The sequence below is a fragment of the Scyliorhinus torazame genome, chromosome 13 (genome assembly GCF_047496885.1).
Source record: "Scyliorhinus torazame isolate Kashiwa2021f chromosome 13, sScyTor2.1, whole genome shotgun sequence".
Lineage (NCBI taxonomy): Eukaryota > Metazoa > Chordata > Chondrichthyes > Carcharhiniformes > Scyliorhinidae > Scyliorhinus > Scyliorhinus torazame.
Window position 1 is genome coordinate 129,323,474 of NC_092719.1, and position 17,422 is coordinate 129,340,895.

The 17,422-nt window shown below is 43.8% G+C and overlaps 1 protein-coding gene across 5 annotated transcripts in view; it reads right to left on the bottom strand.

Annotated features, from left to right (window-relative positions):
* Nucleotides 1-17,422, bottom strand: part of itpr1b (inositol 1,4,5-trisphosphate receptor, type 1b) — a 731,378-nt gene that overhangs the window by 366,387 nt on the left and 347,569 nt on the right. For 4 of the 5 annotated variants that reach the window (XM_072472138.1, XM_072472140.1, XM_072472136.1 and 1 more), the window contains 4 exons: nucleotides 15,099-15,283; nucleotides 13,470-13,618; nucleotides 12,494-12,605; nucleotides 7,930-7,965 (listed from right to left, as the gene is read on the bottom strand). In XM_072472138.1, coding sequence (XP_072328239.1) covers nucleotides 7,930-7,965; nucleotides 12,494-12,605; nucleotides 13,470-13,618; nucleotides 15,099-15,283 — 482 coding nt within the window. The remainder of the gene's footprint in view (nucleotides 1-7,929; nucleotides 7,966-12,493; nucleotides 12,606-13,469; nucleotides 13,619-15,098; nucleotides 15,284-17,422) is intronic. The other variant, XM_072472139.1, reaches the window with a different exon arrangement.

A 17,422-nucleotide genomic window follows, 5' to 3' on the forward strand; every position in this document is an offset into this window, starting at 1 on the left:
TAACAAGAGACTTTCGTTACCTGGGGATCCAGATAGCTAAGAATTGGGGCACATTGCACAGGCTAAATTTAACGCGGTTGGTGGAACAGATGGAGGAAGATTTCAAGAGATGGGATATGGTAGCACTGTCAATGGCAGGGAGGGTGCAGGCGGTTAAGATGGTGGTCCTCCCGAGATTCCTCTTTGTGTTTCAGTGCCTCCCGGTGGTGATCACGAAGGCTTTTTTTAAAAGGATAGAAAAGAGCATCATGGGTTTTGTTTGGGCCGGGAAGACTCCGAGAGTGAGGAAGGGATTCTTACAGCGTAGTAGGGATAGGGGGGGGCTGGCATTACCGAGCCTAAGTGAGTATTATTGGGCCGCTAATATTTCAATGGTGAGTAAGTGGATGGGAGAGGAGGAGGGAGCGGCGTGGAAGAGATTAGAGAGGGCGTCCTGTAGGGGGACCAACCTGCAGGCTATGGTGACAGCCCCATTGCCGTTCTCACCGAGGAACTACACCACGAGCCCGGTGGTGGTAGCTACACTGAAGATTTGGGGACAGTGGAGACGACATAGGGGAAAGACCGGAGCATTGGGGGGGTCCCCGATAAGAAACAACCATAGGTTTGCCCCGGGGGGAATGGATGGGGGATATGGAATGTGGCAAAGAGCAGGAATAACGCAACTGAAAGATCTATTTGTGGACGGGAAGTTCGCAAGTCTGGGAGCGCTGACCGAGAAATATGGGTTGCCCCAAGGGAATGCATTCAGGTACATGCAATTGAGGGCTTTTGCGAGGCAACAGGTGAGGGAATTCCCGCAGCTCCCGACACAAGAGGTGCAGGACAGAGTCATCTCAAAGAAATGGGTGGGGGATGGTAAGGTGTCGGATATATATAGGGAAATGAGGGACGAAGGGGAGACTATGGTGGACGAACTAAAAGGGAAATGGGAAGAAGAGCTAGGGGAGGAGATCGAGGAGGGGCTGTGGGCAGATGCCCTAAACAGGGTAAACTCGTCGTCCTCGTGCGCCAGGCTAAGCCTGATTCAGTTTAAGGTATTACACAGGGCACATATGACTGGAACACGGCTCAGTAAATTTTTTGGGGTGGAGGATAGGTGTGCGAGGTGCTCGAGAAGCCCAGCGAATCATACCCATATGTTTTGGTCATGCCCGGCACTACAGGGGTTTTGGGTGGGGGTGACAAAGGCGCTTTCAAAAGTAGTAGGAGTCCGGGTCGAACCAAGCTGGGGGTTGGCTATATTTGGGGTTGCACAAGAGCCGGGAGTGCAGGAGGCGAGAGAGGCCGATGTTTTGGCCTTTGCGTCCCTAGTAGCCCGGCGCAGGATATTGCTAATGTGGAAAGAAGCCAAGCCCCCGGGGGTGGAGACCTGGATAAATGATATGGCGGGGTTCATAAAGCTAGAGCGGATTAAGTTCGTCCTAAGGGGGTCGGCTCAAGGGTTCACCACGCGGTGGCAACCGTTCGTCGAATATCTTGCGGAAAGATAGATGGGGGAAAAAAGAAGGCAGCAGCAGCAGCCCAGGACTTGGGGGGGGGGGCGGGGGGGGGGGGGGGGGGAGAGGGATGGGGGTGGGTGGGTGGGGGGGGGGTATAGCCTGTGACAAGGCAGTTGCCAATTAGGGCTAGTTTTCATTTTTGTTATTTAATATTTATTTATTTGTTGTTTTTTGTTTATATAAAAAAGGTCATTATTATCTGTATTGTTATAATGTTGTGTAAAGGATGCACAATGTACTGTGTTGGTTGACCAAAAATTTTCAATAAAATATTTATTAAAAAAAAATCAATGCTAACCACTGTGCCACCGTACCGCCCCCTATCCCCTTCATGAAAATCCAGCACTTTTGTTCACAAAAGACAGTCTTCCCTTCTAAAATGGGATCATGATGCAGGTGCGGCAGCCGTGACGCAGCAATAAGCCTCGCATCCAAATTATATCGTTGTGGGTTCCAGTTTCAATCCAGAGACTTGGACGCACAATCCAGGCTGACACGCCGGTGCTGTACTGAAGATGGAGGTGCCACTCGTTCAGATGAGATGTTAAATGCATCCTTCTCACTCTTGGGTCGAATTATAAGGTCCCTATTTTAAGGTGGGGGGGGGGGGGGGGGCTTCTCCCTCCTGCCTGAGCATAGGTTATTCTTCAACTAGTGCCCAAAACAAATGGCAATATGCTAATAACCAGATAACATATGGGAGCTCACTGTGCTCAGATTGGCTGCTGTATTTCCCCTATTGCAGCAATGATGATACTTCTGGAAGAAGTTAATTGGCTGCAAATCATTTTGGGACAGAGGTCATGAAAAGCGATGTAAATGGAGTCTTATGTGCTCCTTTCATCTAGCAGAATCCTGGAACCTCGACGGCCAGTGTGTCTATGTGTCGCTCTCAGAGACAGCACATTCTCTTGTCCTGTCTGGGTTATGAAAGGATTAAACTTATCCAGCGAGTTAGAATGGTAGCCACTCCCTGGTATTGAAACTATTGACCCGCCCTGGCGAGGAGCACAGTGTTCTCACAGCTCAAACCGCTGGATCACTCAGTGTAGCGCAACAATTACTCACTCAAGGCAAGAAGTGATGAAGTCAATCGAGGCTTTATTAAGCAAGACTTGTTCCCCAGCAGCTCAGTTACAGAATGCGGCTGCTGGGAGAACCCGGGCTCTTATACTCCGCCCTTCTTGGAGCAGGCGGCAGATCCAACCAGGACCCGGGACCTGTCAGCCAATAGCCTCTCGGCTTCACAGGTACCGTACTACCCCTAATACATACTACCACACTCAGTTTTGACACAGGTGAAACAAAGCTAATTTTTCTTCCAGTGGCAACATCCCAACTACCAAACACACATCCTGTTTAGACTTACTCTTGTCCATCAGTATTTCACTGTATTACTGACTGACAAACGAGGCATTCCACAGAGTTCAATGCCCCGTGCAGAATATAATCCAATCATTCACAAGGAAAGCACCTCTAGGTTGCATTAAGGATTTTCACACCCTATTCTTTGAAAGAGGTTCAGTAATCACACATTTTCTCCTTGGTGCCAAAGTGTTGAATTTATTTTGCAGGATGGATTTCACACCGGAGAAAGCTGCACAAATGTAATTATCTTTCAATCAGAAGCATGAGGCAAAATCCTACTTCAAGAGGATTTTGTGCCCAGACAGTAAGTGAGATTGGGACCTTTCCACTATAGGTTTACCTCTAATGGGGAGATGGCACTGCAGTTTAAAGAGAGAACTTGCATTTCTATAGCACAACCTTGGAATGTTCCAAAGCACTTTATAGCCAGAGTGGTACTTTAGAATTGTAGCCACTGTTGGAGTCATAGAATCTCTACAGTGCAGAAGGAGGCCATTCAGCCCATTGAGTCTCTACCGACCCTCTGAAAGAGCACCCCGCCCAGGCACACACCTCCAACGTCCCATAACCCCACCTACCTACACATCCCCGGGCACTAAGGGACAATTTTCACATGTCCAATCCACCTAACCTGTACATCTTTGGATTGTGGGAGGAAACTCACGCAGGCATGAGGAGAATGTGCAAACTCCACCCAGGCAGTCACCCAGGTCCGTGGCGCAGTGAGGCAATAGTGCTAACCACTGTGCCACGCATACTGTGAGTTTGTAGCTGACCTTGGACTGTACGCTGTCGTGTTATTCACCCTGGGGTAACACGGACTGCACTTGGATGCAGTTGTACTGTAAAGTAGACACCAAACTTAGACGTTAGTTCAATAAGTTTTAATGAACTTCTGGAGCAGTGCACACAGCTTGCTGTGGGTTGACACTCTACTAATCTAAGTGTGCTAACTATAGCTAACTAGACCAGACTACTCTGAGCTACGTGTAGAAGGTGCTAACTGATATATACACCCTGACTGTCACTACAGTTGTCACCCAGTGGAAAGAGGCAGAGTGCTGATGCCTTGGGTGTTTTATAGTGGGAAACCCCCCTCTAGTGTTCTGCTTGGTGATTGGTTGTGTTCTGTCCTTAGTGTTGATTGGCTGTACTGGGTGTTTGTCACTGCCTGACTGTATCTCATTATGTGCATGAGTGCATATCATGACATACTCAAGCCCCGATTTAGATTGAACTTTGGCCTCTATGAGAACCCACTCTAGCAATCTGGAAAGGGGCCAACCATTTTGTGCACAGCAAGGTGATGAGATCCTCAACAGTTAATCTGCTTTAGCGAAATTTGTTGAGGGTTAAATATTAGCCAGGACACAAGGAAAGCTACTGTGTTCTTCGTCAAATGCCATCACGGGGTCTTGCACATCCTCCTGAGGGGGTAGATAGGGACTCCATTTAACACCTCATCTAACGACAGCATCTTAAAACAGTGCAGCGCTCCCTTGGTCAGCTGCGATTTTACTGGGTCAGGGTGGAGGGAAGGAAAGAGCGTTAAAATATTCTATCGTGGCAGGTGAACGTTTTCCCTTGCTCAAACAAAGCATATTTCCAGCCGTCATGGCGACGCACCGATCACTGTGGTGCAGAAATAAAAAGTGTCCAATTCCCAGGTCAGCCTGTGGATCAATCCAATTAGCACCGTCGTATGGGATTCAACAGCAAATGAGTTCATGGAAAACACCCACTCCCAGGAAAACAGTTGCTTCATTGCTCACAAAGTGAAATATATATATTTTTCAAAATGCTACTTCGCCTCACTCTTGGTACTGCATTAATTAACAAATATCTTGCCTACGTATCTGACAAGCTCAACTTCCCACCTCGCTCCGCTTCTCGGAGCAGCCCACACTGCATCTCCAATGCATCACAGTACAGAGAGCTCTCCACGCCATTATCCACCCCCTCAGCCACATCCACTGGCAATTACTGCTGAAGGTCACACATCAGCTGAGAGGCCAGAATTCCAGGAAACAAGCTGCGTTTATGTAACTGCCTGACAAACGCTGGCAGCTGCCCAAGAATCGTGCAGTTAGCAGGGGTGGAAAGTAGGACAACCTTCAGCAGCTACATCACACTCCATTCATTTTCCCCCTTCAGGGAGAGAGTAAGCTTTCAACAACTTGGGGATGTAATGCGAATCAGCCGCAGCAGCTGTAAATGTTTTACAATGCAGGCAGTGGCCTAATTGTGTTTTGAATGTAGCAATGTATTTGGGGGGGGGGGGGGGGGAAGAGAGAATATTGTGGCAGTGAGATCTTGTGCTTGCAGTTTCAGTGTCCTAACTTGCACCTTTAGGTTCAAATTCCTGCCCCTGATTGAAGTCCAGTACCTTGCTACAAACCAGCCACACAAGAAATGATACCTGTGAGGACCTGATTTCTCTTCTACAATTGTTAGAGGCAGAATTAGTGCCAACACACATTCCACAACATAATCTGCGCAATGCCACGGTTCGCAGTTACTGAAATCAGGACGTGGAACAGAATTTTCAATCCCTCAGCTTGATCACCTTGTTACCCGAGGCTAATGATAACCCCAGCACACAGACATCAGCTGCACCTACGGGCAGTTATCTGCATCAAGAACCGCCTCCTTCATTTAGCACTGTCAATGCATTTCACGTCCCATTAAACGATGTCTCAGCCAGGAGGCTAATATAGACGTATTTTCTTCACCCAAGCCGTAAAATGTCAACTGCACAGATTAACTCTTGGAATACATAATTCCTGGGCTACGTTTCAAATTGACCGACCTTAAGTTTTCGCTGGGAAATTGGTCACTTTATCCAAACACATTGGGTGCGATCTACTGGCCACGCTGCACCCAAAAAGCAGCGTACCGCGTGACAACGTGGCCAATAACTGCAGGGAGACCCCACTCCCGAGATCTACCAGGCTCGCTACATCTCGCGAGATCTAGCGCAATCTCGCAAAACGTCGCAATGTGAAACCTGAGCATTGTGCGCAATATCAGTTTTTGGCAGATCTGCACATTAGAGCGAGACAGCGAGTCTCACTCTAATGTGCAGATGTGTTCAGTGCCGGTCCCCACAAACAGGGACTATTCGGACTCGGACACATTGGGGTCTCCCCAGGGGCCTGGAGGCCCTCAGGTGCATGAGGTCTGGGCAGGGTGGCACCCTGGCACTGGTGCTGCCACCCAGACACCACTATCCTGGCATCTGGGGACCTGCCTGGCACGGTCATGATGCTCAGCTGGCACTGGTAGGGTCACTGCCATCATGCCAGGCTGACAATGTTCATGCAGCGGGTAGGCTGTTCTGCGTGGGTGTTTGGAATAGAGGCAGGACCTCTTTATCGTGAGTTGGGTCTTGGGAGGTTCGCGTCAGGAGGAGAGATCGGGATGGGCGTCTTCATCTCTCGCTGGACTGAGGGGTTCCAGCGAGTGGAGCTCCTCACCGCAGAAAACGTGGCTGAGTGCAGCCTCAGGCATGCGTTCCTGGCTGAGGCCCTGTATCTAACTGGATGGGCGTTACATAGCGGGGTGTTTCAGCGCCAGGAAACACGTGGCTAAACGCCCTCCTACGGGATTCTCCATTTGGTCTGATCGGCCCATAGTTAACCTGTAGTTCTCGGGCTCCTGACATCTGTTTCACGATTTTGAAAAAACTGTATCCAAACCCCCACCCCCAGTTATGCATAACAAGTGAGCAAAGAGAACTGATTGGGTCAGCCTATTCCAAACAAAAGAAGCATCTGCCAATCAATGCTACTTTAAGACATAATTTTATATATAGAGAGAGTGGAAGCGAAGTGAACAACCAATTCTGTGCAAGAAAGCTACTTAATCAGGGAAATTGAAGGAAAATAAAGTCAGTTAAAAATACATACATAATTTAAATGGAAAAACATGACTTTTAATGCAGAAAGGATCTTTCACAAAATAGCGCATCTTCCCCTTCCCCAGAAAACATTCTAAGCCCTGCATTCTTATGAAATAAATAAATCCGTCTTTTTATGCACTTGTCACGTCATCAACACAAAGCACTTCATACTGAGATTTAATATTACGGTGCTGTGACACGTACATTGGTAAACTCTCGTTAGGCGTCACCATAGCAACGCTCAGCTCGAACTGTCTGGCTTCTCCCAAGAAGCAATTCTCGGGAGTTTTTAAACAGAAGCATCCATATTGATGAAGGAGGAGCACCGAGGAACAGATACAGTATAACGAGCAAAGTTGTAAATGGGGTGGAAGCTGAAGATACTCCGAACCTTTTCAACATTGTTTGACAGAGGGTCATGATGGCACGAGTGAGATGGAGCCCTGAAACCAAAACTAATTGACCAAAGACAATATGGCATCATGTGACAGGCACCATATTCTAATTAATATGCAGATGCTTAGTTAATAAACAGTTCAGTACTTTACACTGAGGTTAGAAATATCCTATGTGGATATTCCACCGCTGCGCGGGGAGAACGTGTAAACTCCACACGGTCAGTCATCCAAGGTCGGATTCGAACCAAGGTCCCTGGCGCTGTGAGACAGCAATGCTAACCACTGTGCCACTTGCATTTTTTTTTAAACAAACCATTCCTTGGGCTGGGACACTTTCCATTTGCAGCATGGTCTTTCAATTTAGGTGGCTCCTCTGATCATTCACTCCTCAGACGTTTAACAACTGACAGCATTAGCATCAAAGAACTGAAGTAGGCCATTCAACCCTTAAACTTGCTCCACCATTCAATTAGACCATGGTCGATCTGCACCTTAGTTCTACCCACCTGCCGTGGCCACTTGATACCCTGACCTAACAACATGTAATGAAGAATTGATGGAAACCTGCTAGAGACTGGGTGTTCTGCCCTGAAAGGGGCTCTTCACTTCAACCAGTTTAACAGATAGCTAGCCAGAGGGAGGCACCTGTTATGGCAACAGAAACTTACAAGAGGACAACCAAACATTATGCAAAAGCACTACGGCAGCAATAATAGAGCAAAGAGCAATGGTTTAAGAAGAGTAAATAAAAAAAGTCAACCTCTGCCACATCCAATTCATCGTCAAATGCAATGAGCTGTCAAAAAGAGGAGAGAAAACAAACAAGGAAGTTGAGAGCAAGAATCATTAGTACACAGGTCGATGCAATTTATAAAAAAAAAAAAAAAAAACTTAAAATGAAGGTTAGATCAAGTTTAGTTGAAGCTTAGTGAACAGGAGAGCCAAGAGCATTTCAATCAAAACCATCTTGTGATTTCACGACAGGCACTAGAACACAGAACTGCACACAATGACCGCAAATGGAGGACACTTAATTCAGTCAAAATGTAAATTCTTAAAGATAAAACTATGTTTGGAGCTCTACACGGCACCATCACAGCTGAAGACACACTGTTGGAGGCAACGATGGGAGGTCAAACTAAACTTGACCTAAGATCCAACCCACTCTTGCTTGACAAGAATGGCACATCATCAATCCTACACTGTTGGGTGGCTGCGACACAGTGAGGCAAAAGTGTTAAGTCTTTCCCCGCCCCAATCCTGCCATATATTTTGTGTCATCGTTAGACCGAGCAGATGAATCAACGGTGGCTCAGGTCGTTTGATAACTCCCTCTAAAACACTCCTCCCCAGATCATCAACCACAGCTCTGAATACTAATCGTCACATTTTTGAAGGAAATATGTGGGACGGTTTGCCGCATTGATTGAAGTTCAGAACAGTTTGCTCCAAAATGTTTATCCTGAAAAAAAATACTCAATTGGAAAGGCTTTAATCTCAGTTGCGAAATGACTGCTACTCAATTGGCCTTGCCAAAATTACTGCTGTTGGACATTGTTCAGATTGAAAAACTAGACCAGGCTTTTAGCGCTTGCCAGTGAGAAATTCAACAGTCACTTCAAAAGAGGTTAATGCACACTTTGTGTTATTGTCGTCCTTCATTTTCATTTGCTTATGTTGGAAGCTGCACAAAGTTCTCTCACAGACTTTAAAACCACATGCTATTAGATTGATAGCCTAATGTATAGTTTGCTATAATGCTCCATTAAACAACAAAATACTAATGCTCCACGTTACGGGGTGCTGAAGAGCCTATGTTTGTGCAGCACTGCTCATCTCGTCTGTGTGGCCTTCCTTAGGTTTGCTCTACATCTGCCCCCTAGTGGAATTATAATTTTCTTTATTGAATCTGCAGACGCCACATTCAAATTCACATGAAAGTGGCACTACAGTATTCAATTTACCCATAGCTTTGTCTCCAGACCAATTATGCAAAAGAAACCAAGCATTATTTTAAACACTTTTCACCATACCATTCCACAGATGGACAATCATGGGAAGTTTATAAAATTGATTTCTGAATGGTGGTGCCACTTCGCTCTTCATCTCGCTCTTGCTTTTCTCTCCAAACATTGTGTGAAAATAAGTATTTCAAGTAATTTATTTTACAGACAAACTTTCCCAAGGAGTTTGATAAAGAGTCAACATTTCACTGTTGAAAAGGAGTCGTGAGCATTGAGGATCAAACCTAATAATTTATTCCGGCTGAAAGTTTACCTCATCAACTCTCAATCAGCACTAGTTTAACCACATCACTTCCCATTGTCGAGAGCAAAATTAAAATTAGAGTACATTCTCTTTTCTTTTTTCAAATTCCTTGCACAATCAATGAAAAAAAATTCTGATAAATATCTAAAATGTCTGAGAGATTCTAGTGTTCAGCATCAGCACAATTTCTGACCCAAGAATTAATATCTAATTTGATGTATATACATACATATATATATATATACATACACTTTTTATAAATTTATATACATACACTTTTTATAAATTTAGAGTACCCAATTCATTTTTTCCAATTAAAGGGCAATTTAGCGTGGCCATTCCACCTAGCCTGCACATCTTTTTGGGTTGTGGGGGCGAAACCCACGCAAACACGGGGAGAATGTGCAAACTCCACACGGACAGTGACCCAAAGCCGGGATCGAACCTGGGACCTCGCTGCAGTGCTACCACTGCGCCACCGTTATGCCCATTTGATATATATTTACCAGAATTTGATACCAGGAAAATCAGCGAGAAAAATAACCATGCTTTCAATTAGAGATAAAAATTGTGGAGTTCCTCTGTGGCTGATAGATATTTAAAGTTGTGACATAAACATTGCTTCCTCTTTAATCACCAAGCCAATATCATAGAATTTACAGTGCAGAAGGAGGCCATTCGGCCCATCGAGTCTGCACCAGCTCATGGAAAGAGCACCCAAGGTCAACACCTCCACCCTATCCCCATAAGCCAGTAACCCCACCCAACACTAAGGGCAATTTTGGACACTAAGGGCAATTTATCATGGCCAATCTACCTAACCTGCACATCTTTGGACAATATAAAACGGACCCTGTGCCAAGGTCCCTTTTCTCCCACAGATAAACTGGCCAAGATAGCCAAAACCTTTTGTGAAGGAACACAAAATACCAACTCCATATTAGATCAATGATGCATAACAGGCATCCAAGGACCAAGTTTTGCTTCTTTTTTTTTTTTAAACAGGGTAGAATGCCGTAAAACCGGACACCATTCATAAATTATTTTGACATGAAAATCAGAGGGGAGAAATGGAATCATTAACTCTGCCCGTCTGGATTTTATTTGAATGGAGTTCTCCACATACCATGGGTCAAAAGTCAACATAGCCCATCTCAGGAAGGAGGGAAGAGAGTGGGAGAAGGAAGAGATGGGAAGGGAGGAGGGCACTGCTACATAGGCTTTACAGCACAGAAAATAGGACATTTGGTTCAATTGGTCCAAGCTACACTTGAAGCATCTTCAATTTTTTATTCCCTCAAGTACTTAATTGGTTTCTGCATAAATGCATTTATCCTATTCACTTCAACTGCACCCAATTGTAAACGTCACCTCAAATTCCATGTCTTATTGTGCTAGATTCATAGGACATCCAAATGTTTCGTGAACACGAGAGGGATTGCTTCAATTCCAATGAGAAAATGACAGTAACAAGGACTACACTACATAACGAGATAGTCTGTGGATATTGATTTTACTTCGGTAGGCTACCCTTATGGATTGGTTCTTGGCATAAGTAACTGGTAAAGCCCTAAAAACCTAAACAGGCTACCAGTGAATTCAAGATTTTCCTCAATATGTTGAGTACTCTAATCTAGTTATGTAACTTCTTCCCCCGACAGTTTGATTTAGCAAAGAAATATAGGAGAAAGAAGGTTTATCCAAAGTGGCAGATAAAATTATTATTTGCATAAAGCGGTTCCTTTATCTATAATATTTAAATTCCAAGATGGCAGTTTCAGGTAAATGAAAATAATTCTGCTGAAGCATATGCCCAATGAATTAAGGTGATGGCCAAGTCCCAGGTCTGATGCAGCCCCCCATACTGTTTCTTTGGACTTCTGTTGTAGTTCCTGGATCAGGTCCCAGACTTGATCCAGTGTATTCTCCATTGTAACTCTGGGGGTCATGATGAAAGCAATAGTCTCATTGGGACATCCAAATTCCATTTAAAACTTAGTTTACCATCTTCCTCGTTACTCTTGACGGGTGATGGTCTCGTCTGTTAGCCATCGGAGAATATTTTTCAGCTGACAGAATGGAATTCCCCCATGCCCTGCAGAGCCAACTCCCAAGGAAAGTCACAACCAACAGCACAAAATGGGTTCCTTCCCCCAAAGCACAGGTAGTTTAAAACTATAATTTAAGATGAATTTCGAAAGAGAACCAAAGAAGGTTTATGGCCCCTCATCTCGGTGCTGGCCAAGAAAACACACCACTCAGGATTTGGTCCATAGCCTAGCTGTTTAGGCACTTCAAGTGCAGATCCAGACACCTTTTGAATGAGCTGAGAGTTTCTGCCTCGACTATCCTTTCAGACAGCGAGTTCCAAATTCCTATCACCCGCTGGGTGAAAACGTTGTCTCTAATCGTTCTACCAATCACTTTAACACGATGCCCCCAGGTCACTGGCCTCCCTGCTAAGGCCCTTTCTATCCACTCAGTCCAGGCCCCTTCAATATTTTGTACATTTCTCTAGAAAAGTGTATACCATTAATTTTTACAGGCTACCACAAAATTTAGATGAGCATGGATGGGCCTAATGCTGTTTGAAAATTTGGTGCTTAAAAGGAGGAGCTAACATTATGTGATTATTGAAAACATGAAGTAGGCAGGCATCAGTGGGCATGGGAAACAGGCTGACCTCATTATTATTACTCATGATATGTGGATAACAGAAGAGATATAAAAATATTTCTGAGCGCCTTAAAGTTCATAAGCTGCTCAACGTGCGGCAAAGGCAACTCATTATTGAATGCTTCTATGTGTTTTGTATATAACTTCCCAGAACCAATCAGACATTTTAGACATAATGGATATTTTGTTCTCACATGAAGAGGAATTACATCTGATGGGTTAGCTGTACCAATTCACAGTGCCAAAACCTTTCAAAAGCTTAATTTGCAGCTGTTTGAAGGGAAGAAAAAAATAAAAATCAGAATAATTTCAAACGGCAACACCAAGTAAATAAACTATTCCCGCAGCAATCAAAGCAGCTCAGCAGAAACACGGGCTACCTTCTCGCCATATCCCCGATCCTTGGTCATCATCTCTCGGAGAGTCTGCAAAACTTTGATGCACAACTTCTCTTCATTTTCTTCTAGTAATTGCTTTGTGTGTTTAATCAGCCTATTACAAATGAACGAGTCGTCAGTTGCAATATAGTAGTATCTCAGCCTCCCCACAATTTTCACACACTTGCCAAGTTAAGAGAAAATTTGCATCCCGGAAGATCACAGGACACAACATATTATCCACCACCACTTTCTCAGCAAACGAGAGATGGGTGCAGCCTTGCTGCAGTTGCCCACAGCGCAAGAATAAATGAACAAAAATTTAATTGGGCACATGAACAAATTGATACATTAGAGATTCAGGGGCTATTATGTCTCAATCGACATCAGTTGTGAAAAGTGCATGAAACCCAGGAAAAAAGATGCACCAATATCTACACCCCTCTCCACCAACAGAATTTGACACATTGTACTTAAAAAATGCAACTTTCCTTCTTTTAAATCTTCTGTTAATTTGAACACATCTAACCAAGAGTGGAAAGGGGGTGATAAACACACAACGACTGTGCAGATGATTCTCCCACTTAATCTGTCCTCCTTCATGTTAAAAAATGCTACCATCTTAATTTGGCCTTTCACCATTTGACATGCCTCAGAACTGATTGGGCAGATATCCAACCAATTGTCTATCACTGAATATCACTATTCATGCACCAATGCTCAGCACTTCGGAATCATTTTTACAGCCATTAAAGTGCCTTGAGATATACATTTCTTTTTTTTATTTAAAAAAGCACTGGGTGAGAAGGGGGAGAAGAAATTTGGAAAGCAGAAAACAGTTACCAATACAAGTTTAAAATAGCTCTGTGGGAGAGATTATTTCTTTAAAATATGTTTCCCCTTAAATGTGAAACATTAACTTAAAAAAAAGAATGTTTAATGAGCAGCACAAGTAGGTGGTGACAATTTGAGCACTTACTTGCAGATAAAACCTCCACTTTCGCACTTGCGTCTTGCCTCAGTATTCTCTGGAAAAAGTAGCTCGGGCCGATGAAGGACATCAACCAGCACAGAGAGCTCTGCCTGAACGAGGGGACGGAGCCTATCTTCAAGTGCTGACACTATATCCTGCATTTCAACAAACAGCGCCATTTAATTGCCAATTCCACAAGAAAAGCAGACACAAATTCTTCCTACAACACCATTCTCAATAAAGGTGGTTACTAAAAGGTTAACTCACATGAAATGCCGGCAAGCTTCAATCACTTACAATGGGAACCTATTTACCTATTAATTCACTGCAATTGCTCGGCAGTTGCAAGATGACTTAAAGAGGACCATGATTATACCACAGAAAGTAGTTGCCAAAATCCCCCATTGTAATTATTAAAATTGAAGGCAGCAATAACTATATTTGAAACATTAACACTCTCCTCCACTTAAAGACCATTATTGTGAAAGAAAAATGTCAGAAATTGGAAGAGTCTCCCCCCCCCACCCATAATAACTCACCATGATTATCGAGTGAGTAGTTCACCTCTATAGGTTAGGGTGGGTGTGGATTCAGTCTCGTTTCCACACAAAGTTAACAGATTTCAGCTCAGACAATGGGAGTAACACTACGATTTGTTCCACTAATTCAAAGCCATGTAGGACTGCTATGGTGATTGTCCCTTTAAGGGCAACACAGTAAAATAAGGGTCAATCACCACAACTGCAAACAGAAGCCACCAGGATTTCCACTCCTGACAGCACTTCCAATCACATGCTTTGCTAAACACGCACTGCACTGTATGGACAGGCATGCACAGTATAACAACTCGGAGGAAAGCAAGTTAAAAGAAGGGTTGAAGTAAGCCAGTGTTTATAACTTTAAGTGTTTTGTTAGCATGCAGCATGGTTAAGACTGGTATCACAGTAATAATAAATTCATGAGCTTTAAGAATTTGAAAATGAAATAAATTGCAAATTCTGCTATTCATCTCATCTTGTATCAATTAACTTTTCTATGGCACTCAAGGGCCGATAGTCATTATTCTAATTTCCTGGTACTATTTCACTTCAGATTTTATATTCTTGGGGAATATATCGTTCCTCAATTTTTTTCAAGCAGTTACGTTGCAGTTAATAACTTAAGCTCCCAAGAAAGATCCAACTCGATCACATCTCCGAATGCTTTGTCAGTAATTTTATGTATGGTGCAAGTTGCTAGGCAAAGCACGAATTCGACTTTTACCCGGTTTCCATTTCAAACGTTCAGGGTCTCCTAACTTTAACATATCTTCATCATCACAGTGCCCACTAGAACAGTGGAAGGATGAAGTAACAAAGTAAATGGGATGGGTGACAGACACAAAATTGAAGAAACTACCAGAATATAGTGATCCAATGATGGAGGATAGTGAAGAATAAAAGAATGCAAACAGAGAATGTACCCTCGGAGGAAGCAGATCTTCAAACACAAAATACAGAGCTGCAGAGAGGAAAAGAATGAGACTGCTTTAAGACGACGGAACAGTATGGCAAACAAAATGAACTAAAATAAAGCATAAAGTTAACAAAAGGCAATAGGACCACAGAGTTCTGAGGGTGGCATCCCTTTGCATACCTGCAATCTCTCGATTATGTTCCGATAATCCCGTGAGGCTGCAAGAACAGAATCTCTCCGGGCAGCATTGCGTGCCGACATTCGCCAACTTAGGGCAGTCTTCTGAACAATGTTGTGAGACTTGAGGAAAAGATTGTTGACTTGACTGTCCAAGTCCACAGGGATTGCTATGGTTCTGCTCTTGGCTGCATTGGAGGTTAAGCAAATTAAAGCATTTGTTCAAAGTTTGTGGACAACACAGTTGCAAATTTGAAAATGCAAACATTAGGGAGAAAGCAGTGGCATAATGGTAATGTCACTGGGCTGGCAATCCGGAAACCCTGACCCTGGGTCCATGGTTCAAATCTCACCAGAGAAACTAATGCAATTTAAACTCAATTAATGAAATTCAATTAATCAATAATTCTGGAATTGAAAAAGCGGTCTCAGTGATGCTTACCATGAAACTATCATTGAATGTCATAAAAACCCATCTGGTTCACTAATGCGTTTTAGGGAAGGAAAGCTGCCCTCCTTACCTGGTCTGACCTACATGTGACTCCAAACCCACAAAAACTATCCTCTGAAATGGCCAAGCAAGCCGCTCAGTTTAAGGGCAGTTAGTGGCGGGTAATAAAGGCTGGCCTTGCCAGCGACACCCATATCACATGGAAGAATAAAAAATATATTTATTGAGGCTTCATTATGCGGGAAGACTGCTCTGCTGGAATATTTTGAACTTACTGACCAAATGTGCCAAGCTCTCCAAGTTTTATGATGGGCAATTTTGTCCTGATGACTTGGGCTTGGCATCGGACTATCTTTCCAGACTGGGGAATACAGAGTTTGCCAACTTAAGATGACTAAAACCAATTCCAAATCTATTAAAAAAAAAATCAAATGACTAGATTCCGCATCCCCGAAGGTGAAAGGGCTTGAAATGAATTAAGACATTCTAAGGGCCCATCTTCCTTCACTGCAGCAATGCTACCGGCGCTGCTTTTAACTTCTCTCTCTGCTGCTGAGTTTCCCCCAGCTAGTACCATGCGCATGTCACAGCCCGATAAAGATAGCATTCTGACTAGAAGCACAGCTGCTTTGATCACAAAAACTCATGTTCACCCTTGGAGAAGTGCCAGGAACAGCTTGCATTGGCTTCGCTGCCACAAGCAAGAAAACAAAAATAGTGCCCAGCGGGTTAGCATGTCACTGAGCCATTTACAGTGCGGCAGTGGGAGTCATTGTCTGATTTCCCCCTTTGCTGGTGTGATTGCCACATCTCAACTCAGCACATCATCTCAACCCAACATATCTGCAGCATTTTCAAAAAATATACTGGTAAACTGTCAGTACTGAAGTTTATATCATACGTCCTGTTATATTCAACAACAATTAACGGCTTTGCTAGAACCCACTTACATTCCTTTCTCACTCCTAAATATTTTGTATCCATGTATTGTCACTAGAATAGACCACCACAGCTGCACGAACAGATCATAGCTTCCATATAAACTAGCAACTCCTGCAACATATGCAACATAGCTAGTTCTTTTTCACTTCTGTACCAAATTTCGATCCAGCCAGGGCTGATGAAACTTTTTAAGCACTTTGCTCTGCTGCCAGTAAAATGTGTCCTGTGTTAAATGAGTTTGGATAGCCTGCAGCAAAGGTCTCTGGGGACAAAGTGACCACAATTTGGTAGAATGTGGAGCAATTCTAGTCAGAGAAGTTAAAAGGATGGCTGAGGCAAGAAATGGAAACATTCATGAATGAAGTTCAAGACTGGGATAAAGTAGAGGGGGTTCACTTTGCACCTTAACACAGCCAGTTGGTGCTTGAAGTGAATGGTACCTACTAATGCAAAGAAAGGGCTTGTTTTGAACAAAAAACACTCATTATCAGTGTTTACGTTATATCACTATACTGATAAATTCTTTGCCACACATTCAATGGGTTAATGTTCCAAGAACATGAAGCACTTTGTTGTGGGTAGGCCTAGTTCATTACCAAGTCCCCATGCATTATATGACACCCAGGTTGCACCAGGCTAGGAGTCCACGGGTGTGCCACCTCGTTTGGTTGACAAATTGCCCACCTCTCTTGATAGAAAGTTGCCTCTTGTGGCTTGGCTGGGAGTGTGGGCTTTAAGGACACCCCAGGACAAAGATAAAAGGTGTTAAGATAGACCCAAACAGGAAAAACAAGTCCAGATTAACTGATCATGGAGCCTCATGAACGGTATAGTCACAAAGTTGGTAGAACAGAGCAACAAACATTCTGCAACTCACTGAAGGAAAAGTGACAATGTAGTGCGTTAGAAACAGCCGTTATTTCAATGAAGTGAC